General features: G+C 37.1%; 1 protein-coding gene across 9 annotated transcripts in view; it reads right to left on the reverse strand.

Annotated features, from left to right (window-relative positions):
• CCDC102B (coiled-coil domain containing 102B) overlaps positions 1-14,559 on the reverse strand; it is a 244,983-nt gene that overhangs the window by 42,046 nt on the left and 188,378 nt on the right. For 8 of the 9 annotated variants that reach the window (XR_009247058.1, XM_058676869.1, XM_058676870.1 and 5 more), the window contains one exon: positions 8,346-8,516. Coding sequence is in view for 7 of the 9 variants with exons in the window: in XM_058676869.1 (XP_058532852.1) it covers positions 8,346-8,516 (171 nt within the window). In the remaining 2 variants the exon portion in view is untranslated. Of the gene's footprint in view, positions 1-3,165; positions 3,362-8,345; positions 8,517-14,559 lie in introns of all 9 variants that reach the window. The other variant, XR_009247059.1, reaches the window with a different exon arrangement.

Below are 14,559 nucleotides of genomic sequence, written 5' to 3' on the forward strand. Positions count from 1 at the left end.
TACAGTTCAGTGCCTGGATCTGTGGGGATCTCCTTAGCGACTGCACCATCTGTGTACCCACATAAACCTGCAGATGGTCGTTTTTTTTGATTTCTCTTTAAGCCTGTCTGAAACACCCCATCCTTTTCACAGGTAGATGTGAATTCCAGTCTATCACCTTCTCACAATCTTAAAAATCAGCGGGGTGTAAATTAATGAGATTTCACCAAAACAGACTTAGGGCTAGGAAAGCAGTTTGGGGTTCTTCCATGTGAAGACATTTTTTAAAATGCCGGTTTAGATCATTAACGTTCTGCCAGCTTACACAAAATGTCACTGACGTTCACTATTGCTGATGATGCCGCAATTTTGAGAAGATCCACCTGTTTGACAGCAGGAGGCATTACAATGTAAGACCAGAACCGGCAAAGCAACAACATTAAAGTGATAATTGATGAGAGTAATGCGTTTAGCAAGTCCTTAATACTTCTGTGTGTGAGCTGTTAGAGCTCAATTGTATCTTATGTTTCTTGTTGTTTTCTGTTTCAATGACTTTTTATCTTCTGAGTTCTTTTGAAAACTAGAAAACTTACCACATATCTTAAAACTGCTATTGACAGTATTAGTATTCTCAGCAGCAAGCTCTTCTGTTAGGTTCTACAGGTAAGTACATGTGAATGTGTATGTGTGCACGCACATGTGTGTGCACGTGTGTGCATGTGCATGTGTGTGTGTGCGCGCGTGTTTGGAGGGTACCACCTACGCATCACTTGGGGCAGCCTTTCTGATTATACAGGCAGTCTGGAGTTCATTAACTCAGAGTATTTGGGCAGCTCTTTGAAAGCAACCACATATACTATCCACTCATAACAATTCAGAGACTTCTTCAAAATAGAACATGGGTATGAGTGAAACTGCTGTGCAATCAGCTTTAAATGATAATCCTTACACCAGGAATATGTTTATTTGTATATTCCCAAATCTAAATGTTTACCTGCCATTTCGATGAATCTCAGTGCAATAAACACAGAGAACTGCTTAATGGCTTCATGTCATCTTCAAGTTGGGTAATTTTCTTTCTCATTTATGGAACTTTTAGTTTTGAAATAAATATAATCATCTCCACAGCCTCCATCTCTCTGTGTAAATCTGTCTTTCAACAGATAAATATTTTTTTTTCTTTTTTTTTTTTTCCTTTTTTTTCTTTTTTTTTTTTTTAATTATTTATTATTTAACTTCAGTAATTACATTGTATTATGTGACACAGTTACATAGATACTTGGGTTCTCCCCACCCCTCCCCAAACCCTCCCACCATGGTGGATTCCTCCACCTTATTGCATAACCACAGCTCAAGTTCAGTTGAGATTTCCCCATTGCAAGAGTATACCAAACATAGAGTCCAGCATCTTATTGTCCCGTCAAGTTCAGCGGCTTCTTAGGTATACTCTCTCTGGTCTGATGACAGAGCCAGCAGAGTATCATCCCAGTCAATTGAAAGCTCCAACATACCATCAGCAAAAATTTACATCATTATGGAATTAATTGACATAGTAATGAGTAACCAATATGTTAAAAGTAAATGCGGGTTCCCAGCCACCTTCTGTGACCACCTCACCTATACTTCAATTTTAGTTTATACACAACATATAACATTCAAAACATAACATGTTATACATAACATCATATCATCTTAAATTAAGGCAAACATGTGGTATTTTAAAAATATGTTTCTAGGATGTTGGACTCTCTGCCATTGTCTATATCTACAATGTCAAGATACACCTAAATATCAGAATGATGGACCAATGATTGTTGATGAAGGACTATACTACTGTTATAACATGGGGGAAATCAGTGGGGGAGGGGAATGTGGATTTGGGGAGGGAGAGGTGAGTTAGGGAGGGGGTAAGGGAAATCCCAGCGCCTATGGAACTGTATTATAAGATAATTCAATATATATATGCCCTTTAATATATTATATATATTTATTTATATATTATACATAACATATATTTCTTTATATAACATTTTGAAACTGCTGCTCTAACACATTATACTATCAGCAAATATGTTCTACTACTTTACAAAGTCAATTCCAGCTAATGAAGAATAGTGACCTTGACAACTTTCATGTGTTTCTATGGACTACAAGAAAATTGTGTCCTTTTGCATACTTCAGGTCTTCCTCTTTCTACAAAAGCTTTTTGGCATACATCGAAGTAATTGCTTCAATGCATTACATAAATTATATAAAGCCTATGGAAATCTGTGGAAAGACAGATGTTCTAGCATTATGGCCATGAGTCCAAGCTAAAATAAGTGAATAAATAAATTAAAAATATATTTCTAAGTGTTGTCATAAATTAGATGCCTTTCATAATAATATACCTTTTTACTTCATTTTATGACAAGCATCATGAATTTCATTCTATATATTAATATATCAACCCTGTTTTTAAATTATTTGTACACATATATGTACATAATGAGAAAGAGAGAATACACTAAGTAATATAAAATGTATATGGATGCAACTGTATGGGAAAATAATAAAAGTTTGCTAATTCTATGTATTCTCACTGAATTTTGATTTCTACATTTTTCCATTCAAAATTGTTTATATTTAACTTTCTGAAAATCAGAATTATATACAGAAAGCAAGAGTCAGGAAGATGGAGAGAAATTTTTCATTTACTGATTCATTCTCCAAATGACCCCAATAGCCAGGGCTAGACCAGGCCAAAGCCAGGAGCTTCACCCACTTCTCCTTTGTGGGTGCATAGTCCTAAGAACAGGATTTATATCCCACTGTCTACTCTGGCACATCAGCAGTGAGTTGGATCAACCATGGGGCAAAAAGGGCCTGAACCAGCACCCACATGGGGAACCAGCACCCACATGGGACACCAGCTCAGCAGCTCATTGGTTTAACTCACTCTGTCACAGCACTCTTATTTAACATATTTTAAATTAAAAGGTGAACCCAAAAGTTAATCATTTCAAAATGAAGGTTTCAAACAAAGGAAGAAACTGGAACTAAAATTAAACATAAGCAAACTGACTATGTCTTTTTAAATTTTATAAATAAGCCATCTGCAGTTTGCCCAATCTTTCTGTTTGGTGACTGGCAGTTAATACTTCAGTAAGATTGGAGGTGAGTATATGGCACAGCAGTTAAAGTTACCTCCTCGGGAACTCAGATTCCACACTAAAGTACATTTTGAGTCCCTGCTGCTCCTCTTCTGATCCAGCTTCCTGCTAGCTTGCACCTTGGGGAGAAGCCAGTGAGGGCTCCAACACTTGGATCCTTGCCGCTCACTTGGGAGATCAAGACGTTCTGGTGTAGGCTTTAACCTGGTCTAGCCCTGGTTGTGCAGTCACTGGGAGTAAATCAAGTAAATCAGTGGGTTAAAGATTTCTTTCCATCCCTCACCTTTTCAAATGAAAAATAGTAATAATAAAATAAACCAAAATTTATAAATGTGCATTGGATGGCAGTCAACATTTCTGCAATTTAAACTACAATTGAGAGTCAAGCTTGTTGGCAATGCTGTCTAAATTTAAAACCATATCAACTCACATCCTTTAACCTAGGGATTCCACTTGGAAATTCCTGTTTATTTAAAAGGGAAATAAAGGCATATACATAAAATAGTCAGACAATGTGGGAAAAAATCCAAATAACCTTTAATAAGGGAATATTAATTGATGAATTATATCCAAGGAAATGAATATTGTGATTGAAATAACTATGGAAATTGCACGGTAAAATGAAAATTAGTATGATAAACAAGAAGTAGAATATCACGACAGTGACTAAAATAGTATAAAATTGCCCACATTTTTAAGCCCTATACTAATGAGAGATCTGTGACTCCTTGCAATTGCTTCTGTTACATTCACCACTGCTTACAGAGGAGGGACAACATTGTGAGCTCAGGTTACATTTCCGACTTTGAAACCTTTGCTTACTGTGTTATTACAGTTTTCATTAGATTATTTTTCCCATCATATTTATTCCTATAGGCAGTAACTGATATTTTAAATAGGCGCATAGATGATCCTCTGCTGCAGTCATGAAATCTCTGATTTTGTCATTATTTGATAAAATGGTCACGGAAAGAGTACTGAAATGATGAGAAACAAATATTTATTTTCCATCATCTATATCTATGATTATGAATTTTGCTTAAGAAGAGTAATTCCTTCAAAGTAAAATTTTAAATTTTCTCCTTTGTTTAATAAACCCTGAACTTTCTTCTAGAGACCCAAACATATCTATTCTCTCTGTAACACAGAGGATTAGTTACTCATTTTCATTTATTCAAAATCTGTTGACTTGTGAGGGTTGGCAACTTTGCATTTGACAGTTCTAATTAAACACTAATTGCAATTTGAAGAATTTGCTATTGTAATAGCTCAGCACTAAAACTGATATAATTTTCTCAATGATAGGTCAAAGTGTGGAAATGTTGACTACTATCCAAGAAAAAACTCATTTCCATGATGAATAATTTGTTCCCAACCAAACAAGGCTGACTTTTAATCAACTACTGAAATCCTTAAATCATCAACCAATCTAGATCACAAATACTCCTACAAACAATCTATAGGCTCAGTCCTCTCATGGTCAGCTGACTAGGATTCTAATTGCAGTGCACTGGTACATATTGTGAATTAATCATTTGTTCCAATGCACCTATTTCTAGGTTTCTATGATGAAATATTCCCACTCTTTCATATGGCACTAGAATGAGAAGATGCACAAATTCCATTTATGAAACAACTCACGTGACCATGTCCGCCATTTCTGTTGGGAACAATACCCCCCTTACAGCAAATATCAGTGATTCATCTATTCATTCTCTCCTTCTCTGTATCTCTCTCTCTCTCTCTCTCTCATACATACACACACACACGATCATGAAACTGGCACAAGAAAATTCTAATGAACACTTGCATGTGGAAAGGGAAAAGAGAAAATATTTTCAAAATCTAACTTGCAGGTGTTGCAAAGTACATACAACCTGCTCATGGAAAAAGTTTCTTTATTTGGCCCAGCTTCTGGCTTCTGAACGTAATTTTCTAGTATGTGTTTTTTTTTTTTTAATGGACCTTAGTTGTATTCACTAAAAGATCTTAGTATTTGTATATACTGTGGCCATATCAGAGGGTCTCTGGGGAAATATTCACCTATAGGCTATGGAAAGCACACTCATGTAACTCCATTCTCATCCACATTTCAAGGAATAACAAATGATTTCCAAGGTTGAAAAATGAGTCACTTTGAACTCCAGGCTAAAAACTCACTTGCCAGTTGAACTTTCACAAATGTAACAGCTCCTTTTTTTTTTTTTGCTGTTTGATTTAATAAATTTCTTAGGTTCATATTCACATCCAAACCTCGTGCAGATATTCCTCATCCTCTGAGCTGCTTGCAGTTACCTTGAGTTATGAGATGTTCTGGCAGAGGCACAATCTCATTCTCTCCTTCTAAACCATTTTGTTCAGCTTAAAGGATTTCTAGGATTTTGCTTTGAAGAGATCCAGAGTTTTAATAACAGGTTTGATGTCCACACCACAGACACAGCCTTTGCCACAAAGGTTAGGCTTCATTGGCCTGTATTTTTCAAGGGCATCCCCAGTCTTAAGCGCTTTTCATCTGGAAATGAAAGATGTGTCTCACCATTCTGGCAATGGCAGAACTACCTAAACTCCTATACTGCTTTACCTATCTCCTTGAAAACAATTATTTTGAGTTCATCTCTCCTTTTCGGCATTTGTCAAATACAGCAACAGAAAACAAAATCATCAATTTGCAGCCCTCTCCTAAAAACTGCCGCTCACGCTGCTCATGTTGTACATCATGTGCCTACAAGGTATTACAGGAAATGATGCGTTGACACATGTTCCATTACCACAGAAAACAGAGCTGAGTGGTTCTAGCTTCTAACACACTTCTCTCACCACCTCCTTCACGCACTGTAGCTGATTCCATATATTTTAGTGTTTTCTGTATTATTTTTATGACTATATCAGCCAGCTTCCACTTTTTTGAGGTAGGGAACAACCCCGACGTCTCTGGTGGCATAAGACAGCAAGTACAGTCAAGTGTCACTGGCACATGTACTGAGAGAAATGCTGTGAAGTGATTTTGTCACTGTGTGAACATGGAGTTTTTCACAAGCCTGGATTGCAGAGATCATTCACTCAGGGTGGTTCCCTGATACAACCAAAGAGCTGTACAAGGCTGCTGCCAGTCTGAATGACACTGTTTTAGAGCAAACGTTAAAAAGCATGGGAAAATGGGGCGGGAGATGGTGGAGGCAGAGAGGAATCCCTATACATACAAAACTATGTTGTGGGAAATATAATAATAATAAAGCATGAATATGTGGAAGAACATGAAAATTCCAATAAAGTAAGAATTTAGTAAATATATAAATTGGCAGCATAGTAACTTATTATCAAGTGGCATATGCCACACGTAGTTCTATGCACTTTGCCACTATCACCTCATGACAACTTGGCTACCCAAGGAAGCAGAAATCGCTCAGCTTGGCACCAGTGTCATAAACACACAGGTCTGCTAATGACAGCATTTATATACAGCATGACCATGTACTAGGTTTGCCAATGTGGGATACATCTAGGTCATCTAGGCTTTATTCCTGTCACTCTTCACTTTAGGATGTTTGCTGGATTATGTTCGCTTTGGAGATGCCCCCCAAAACTCGAGGAATGACAGAAAAGCATATCAGAACAGAGGCTCGTCAGGAAACTGTGTGGTCTGCCAACCCTTCGGACAGCAGCCGGCGAGCACTGCTTCTATTCCCAAGGCGTTAGTGGAACAAATATCCCATAGCAAACCTCACTCTGGTGGGAAGAATGAGAAGAATTCTGGTCTTCAAGAAGCTTATAGCAAATGCAAATTCTAGGAAAAAATTATACATGGATTTCAATTTTTTCACACAAACTTACCCTTCAATTCAATTTCACTTATTTTGAAGTATTCTCTTGTAATCCTATAAGGAGAACTAGTTCATATGACTATCTTTAAGAGCACAGATTCATCTATTTTTTCCTTTTTTGAATAGCTAAGCTTTCAATCTATTCAATTAGACTCTTGAATCAAATCTTCGAGGATTAATGTTTCACAAGTCCACAAGCCCGAAAATACTAGCACATTCCTACTGATACCACATTACAATTTCTTCAGACCTGTATGAACCTGTATGAACCTGTATAAACCTCTGCCCTAAAGAAACACTTGTATGTTAAAGCTGTTCACAGGAATAATAATTTTGAACAATTAAAAGAAAAAAAAACTTGAAACATTATGAGCCTGTGTATTGTACTCTTGTTCTGACCTATTCTTCCACAGTGCGGTTCCCAAACAAGCAAATATCCTGAGTCATTCACACCCTTATAGGAACAGAGCAAGGAACACCTGTCAACAGGCTGCACTGTAAGAACTGAGGGTGAGGCCCAAGTCCTGCCACTGCCACGACAATTGTTTTCATTGCATTCTACAAGAGAAAGAGAGCCAGGATTTTTTAAACTATAACAGAATTAACAACTAACACAAAATACGCAATGTGTCCTAGTATGAAATTACTCCATGAAAAATATAGTTCTACCTTTTTTTCAATTGTTTGGAATCACATGAAAATAGTCCTTTTAACCAGGGAACTCATGCTTTTTGCCTCAAACAGTTGTCCAACAGGAACAGATGCGCTGACGGGAACACCATCTGACAAAGCATCGCCATGGTGACAGTTCCACAACCACACTGGCATTTGAGACTGTGTCTCTTTCTGTCTTTTTTTTAAAATAACAACTCTTTGTTGTTCATAACTGCAGACAAACCGTACCTTAGTCACAGGTGTGCGGTCAGGACGTCATACTATTTACTTCTCAGAAATTTCTAAATATCTCCTATGTTCCATAAAACATCATTAGTTTATCTAATCCAACAAAATGAAATGCTTACAATTTCTAAAACACCACAGAATACTAGGCAGATTACATACAACTTATAAGAAAATATATCAGATTTCTCTTATATATGCTTAAATGTTGAATAAAGTGGTAAGCTTTAATAATGGCATGCCCATATTTACACAAATACACAAAGGAAATGCTAAGAAAAACAATGGAGCATATGGAGAAACAGCAGCACAAACAAGTGCACATTATTCTTATAATCCTCCTTATTCTTTTACTTTTTAAACTGGTTTAGTCGTTAAAAATGACAAGATTTTTATTCGCAACCAACTCCATGTGCTACTAAAGAGACATGCTTTGCATATGCTATTATACGCTACTTTGAGGTTGCTCAGCATGCATGGACTCATACAGTACCTCATCTTCTTTTTGGTGGAGCTTCTGTTTCAACTCTTCCACTTGAAATCTCAATGTCTTCACCTCCGCCTCGTGTTCAGCCAGCAGATTGCTGGCATGCGTCAGCTCTGCCATTTTTGCATCGTATTGTCTGCTCGGCTTGTAGTAGCCATGTTGAAGGGCCAACAGTTCCTGGTAAAACAAAACAGTTTGTGTGATGTATAAACCACTTTGTAAAGGTCCAAAGAATGGCAGCCTTTGTGAGAAAGGAGAAAGATATTTTAGGAAGAATTTGGATGACTCTACCATTCAGTCCGTAATTCTAAAATTTCATTAACTGAATATACAATTAGTATATCACTCTAAAGAGAAAGGTGTATGTAGCTAAAATACAAGATCAAAGTATTTATTCTATACTTTCCAAAAAAATCACATTTTCACAAATGTAGAATGAAAATATGATATAATAGATGCACAAAAGAGCTGCTCATTCACTCAGCAGAAGCATAGAAGCTAACCACTATATTTTTAAAATTCTTTTTATGGAAACAAAGTTCCGAGCTACTGCAGTCATTCTGTCACCTGCTGCTTTTGTGAAATCACAACAGAGATCTAGAGAATGGAATGTTCATGTAAAAAAGGAACATAAATTCATTACAGTGATTACTACTGATTAATTTTACTATGCCTACCTCCATACATGAAATGAATGAACAGATCACAGCCATTTGCCTTGTTATTAATAGATATTTTCTATTGTAGTTGAAATTTGCAGTATAAAACTAACTACCATTGTTCTAAAGAATTCCTTTCTCTAACCTACATAAAAAAGTAAAGTAGAGTTCCTCCTACACTAATAACACCATAGGAAAAGCAAAGAATGTTTGTGGTTTATAAAAAGCAAGTTTGGAAGGCCCAGCATGATGGTTTAGTAGCTGAATTCTCGCATTGCATGTGCAGGGATCCCATATGGGTGCCAATTCAATTCCTGGCTGCTCCACTTCCCATTCAGCTCCATGCTTATGCCCTGGGAAACAGCAGCAGAGGATGGTCTAAAGCTTTGGGACCCTGCACCCACATGGGCAACCCAGAAGAAGCTCCTGGCTCCTTGCTTCAAATCAGCTTAGCCCCAACTGTTGCAGTTACTTGGGGAGTGAAGCAGCAGACAGAAGACCTTTCTCTCTGTCTCCCTTTCTCTCTGGAAATCTGTCTTTCCAATAAAAATAAATAAATATAGTTTTTAAAAAGGTCAAGTTTGGAGACCAATGAAAGAAAATATATATATATGCATATATACATATTAATATGTGTGCGTGTCTTTAATCGCCAAACAAGTTTTACTAAATAAACTTGCTTTCCTAAGTAAGTCATGAGGTCATAAAACAATAATCCTAAGTATTACAAGTACACAATTTGTATGTAATGGAATAAAATAATATGTCCTACACAGGAAGTATAGCTAGAGACAAGTCTGTTATGGTATGAAGGATCACATCAACTTGTTATAAATAGCATATAAAATATAAAGGGACAGAATTCATAGAACACAGACTACCTCGTAAACATGAGAATATATCCAACTTCAGTATAAAGAGGAGAAACAGTAATCAATTCATGGAATTATTGGAAATGCTATTTGCTTTTACCGAAGCTGAAATTCAACCTTATTCAAACACTGTTAAGTCACTTTGCTTCTCTGTATTCATATTTCATCACCACTGTTTATGTTAGCATTAAGTATAATCATGAATTCTTTTCAATTTCTCTATATCATCAGTTTTCTCTTTTAAATCCCCAGAGTGCCAGCCTTGGAAATCCACAATTTCATATTTTATTAAGTACATATTTATGAATTCAGAAAAGCTTTTGTCTTTTAGCTTTGAAATGTAGTTCTTACTCTTAGTCAAATGATCCTGATGAAATCCTTAAATGAGAGAGTGAGCATTTAGGGTGCATGAGGGGGTCAAGCAGTGTGTGAGGGTGACTGTAAAAGTGCAACATCGGAGATCTGGAAATTTTTCTTTTGGTTGCTAACTATCACACTCCTGGCTGTGCCACCTCATGTAGGAGATCCTAGCAAGAGGACGCTGTTGGACCCATGGTAAAGAATCCATAGATCATACGTCACAGTTCAACCACTATGGGAGACGGTACGGAGATTCTTGGAGATATCAATATACATCTACCATATGACCCAGCCTTCTTCCTCCTGGGAATTTACTCATATGAAATTGAATCAACACACAATTTGCTCTTTGCACACCCGTTATCTACTGCAGCTCACTTCACAATAGCTAAGATAGGAAATAAACACATCTGCCCAACAATGAATAATTGGATAAAGGAAATGTAGTGTTTATATGTGATAGAATACTACATAGCCACAAAATGAATGAAATCATGTATTTTTTCAACAAAATGGACTCAATTGGAATCCATTATGCTTAGTGAAATAAGCCTGTCCCCAGAAGAAACATACTGTGTGATTTTCAGTTTGTGGTGCCTAAAATACAGAGTACAAAAAATGTACTCCACACGACTTGAAAAGACATTTTGAGATTTGATTATTGTTCACAATCTAATTCTATATTCTTGAGGAATTTTTTTTAACTTACTATTTGTTGAATTCTTTACCTAATAGATGTGATAAGGAAACTGAAAATATTTCACTGTAAACATTGAAAGATAATTTGGGGGGGGGACAGGAATGGTGGAAAGTATCACTTTGCCCATGAATCTGAGCTGCAAAATGCATGAAAATGCTCACTTCATAAAAATTTTAAAATGTACATCAATTCTGTGACTGTCATTTTGTGTATAGGAATATATTCCATATACATGCACATAATTTTATGGAATGTGTGTATAAAGATATTATTACAAGAACCATGTTGTTGTTAATGGAAAAGTTGAAAACTAAATAAAAGGCCCTGTATACTGCTACGGAAATATTCCCAAAACATTTTATGGAAAAAGAAAATGCCAGTTTAAAGTGACAAATAATCTAATACAAGAAAAAAGTTTGTATTAGGTATTTGGCATGGTTCAGTATATGACTTGGGATGCTACCACTGCACACCAGAGAGCATGGGTTTGAACTCTGTGCACCCCTCCCAACTTTTGGGTTCCTGCTATTGTACAGTTTAGAAAAGGCAGGTGACAGCTCAAGAAACTGGATCCATGATACCCACATGGCAGTTACAAATGCAGTTCCAGGCTCCCTGGCTTTAGCAGGTTGCAGGTATTTGAAGAGTGAACTAGTTGGGAGGTCCATCTCTCTCTCTCTCTCTCTCTCTCTCTCTCTCTCTCTCTCTGCCTTTCCAATAAATAAATAAATAAATAATAAATATTTTTAAAAGAACAAAGCTGATATAAAGTCTCTCTTGGTTTGACACAGTTGGTAACCTGTTGATCCCTGGTCCCTACGAAATCTGAACCCTACCACTTCCACAAGACCAGGAAGATCTCCCAAGCAAAGCAAGCAGGAAGCAGACTGAAGGGCATGAAATGGCAGAGTAACACTGGCTGGCATGCATCGGAAGCCAGGGGGAGAAAATGTAAAGGAACGAGAAGCACCCTGGTTTCCACTGGCCACTTTCCTGGCTCCTCAGTTTCCCAAGAATATCTGACACCCAGTAACTTCTGCCAGCATGTAAACAAGATAAGGAGGTGTACATTCTGTGAATTCCAACCTGCAGTGATTGAAGATACAGAAATGGATGATTAAGTCTGAGTGAGGGGAAGCCAGTAGGAGACATTCAGACTGAGCAACTAACTGGACCCTGTCACTCACACCAGACAGGTTCACAATGTCCATTCCTCAGCTTCATAGTAACATTAGTGGCATTATCAGTGTTTTACTGAATTACATAAAAAATCAGCTCTCAAATGCAGAGTTCTCATTTCTGGTCTTTTTCTAAATATAACTTTTAAATATCAGGTTTTATACTTTATTTTCTATGGGGGAACCATGTCATAGGGAACACAATGCTACTATTTGGAATGACAGTAGCACATTTAAAGAAAAGGCTTTCTTGATCTACTAAACATAAAAAACATTGCTGCAAAATGATGCAGAGCTTAATGGAGGACTTAAGGGCAATTTGTAGGATGGTGGTGTTTTCTTGAGAATTATGTCCCTTGTTACAACTCCCTAAATGCTTCTGCAATTTCGCAAAATTATTTCTCCAGATACTTAGTACTTTGTCATTAAGCTTGTATAATTCACCTAGACTGACTTAAAGGGAATTAAGAAAAAAAAGTAAGAACCACTTTGATATGCACATATAGCAAGGAAATAAATGTTGCATGGGAAGGAAGGAAGGAGAAAGGACAGAAGGGTATTGCTATTTTCAGTGCAAAGTCCCTTCCAACTAAGTGTCATTTTTATAAACAGAGCTTTTAACTTTTGTGATCCACTGCTTGTTCATTTGTTCAGTGAAGGTCAACTTATTCTCAGGCCAATGAAGTGGATGTTAATGCGTGAGTGGTGCTCACCTCAGTGGCAAGAACACTTGGGGATATAACCAAAGCCTTCTGAATCTGTAGCTCAACAGTTGAGTCCAGAAACCTTGGGTCTCAGATGCTCTCCAATGTTTCTCATTCAGCATAAAGTCTTAAGCGCTTCTGATTGTAGCCAAGGCTAGTAAGCTTATGCTTTCCAGGAACTACAAGTACTAGAAGATGACAGATGTAGCAGATTTGTGTTGTGGCACAGTGGGTTAAGCCCACCAGTCATGATGCTGGCAACCCATGTCAGTGTACTGATTGGAGTCCCAGACACAGGCTCCTGATTCAGCTTCCTACCAATGCACCAAGGAAGACAGCACATGGTGACACTAGTGCTTGGTTGCTGTCTTCCAAGCAAGAGACCTGGATGGTGTTCCTGGTTCCTGTTTTGGGCAGGCCAGTAACCTCTTTTTCAGAATATTTGGGGAGTGAACCAGCAGATGGAAGATTTTTGCCTCCATCTGTCTGCACCTCTGCCTTTTGAATAAAATAAGAAAATATTTTTTAAAAAGTAGATGTGATTAACTGAGCAATGAGTTATGAGAAATCTCAATGAACAGAAGATATTCTAGAATTATAAAATCATTTTCAAATTAGCCAGGGAAGGTTAACTCCTAGAGTTTTCTGGGGCACCGGAAAGTTCTGATTACACCCAGATTTAGCACACTTGACCTTCATCAGCTTATAACGAGATATGAGAAAGCACCTGCATCCATTTCATCGAAATGTAAATTCATAGCCAAAAAATTATTACGTTCAAAGGATAGCCTTTAATACAAAGACTTGTTTCACTTTTAGAAAAAATACATCTTGTATCAGTGCAAACATGTTTGTAACCAGTTTTGAATGAAAGGGTTTCATGTTTCCCATGAATCTACTAAAGGCTGTTCCTTCACACATGCAAACTCCACTCATCCATCTGTGACTCCAGTGCCGAGGGCAGATTGTCTCTAGTTGGTCTCAGAGTGACTGTGCAAAATGTCTTCACACAACCTAATCAAACATAAACCCTAGATTTTCATTTTATTAAAACCAGCATCACCTGCCATCTTCTATCTTATCAGGATTTATCTTCAAGGCTTTAAGAGGCTTTTTTTTTTTTTTACATTTTTATGCATTAGTTCATACTGTCACTATTCTTCCTTTATGTTCTAGGGATAGATTGCTTTCTTCTCTTTTTTCTTTTTGATTTTATGGTACAGTTCCATAGGCTCTGGGATTTCCCTTCCTCCCTCCCCAAGTCCATTTCCCCCAGACTCCTCCTGTATTATTACAGTACAGTCCTACGTAAGCACCACTAACTCTGCTCTTTAAGTTTATCCTGACATTGTAGGTTTGGACAACGGAAAGGAGTCCAGCATCCTATTGTCAGGATATATCTGTCTCATTGAAAATCCATCTTTGATTTTGAAGTAGAGATGCATATTGCATTATATCTTCCCATCTGGATATTATAGTTCCTATTATATAGTTACTGTACATGCCATTAAATGAAAAGCTATAAAAAACAGCAATAGGAAAAAAAGTAGTAAATTTACAACAAAATGAAGTAAAATAACACACCATTGAGTGACCAATGGGCTGCTGGAGAAACGAAAAGAAAAATCAAAAACCTGCCTGAAGCAAATGGTGCTAATGTATGACCCATGAGCCAGTGATGAAATGAGAAAAAGAATTTGAAGAAATGAAAATAGAAACAAAAGTATCAAAACCCATGATATTTAGC

This window comes from Ochotona princeps, chromosome 18 (genome assembly GCF_030435755.1).
Source record: "Ochotona princeps isolate mOchPri1 chromosome 18, mOchPri1.hap1, whole genome shotgun sequence".
Lineage (NCBI taxonomy): Eukaryota > Metazoa > Chordata > Mammalia > Lagomorpha > Ochotonidae > Ochotona > Ochotona princeps.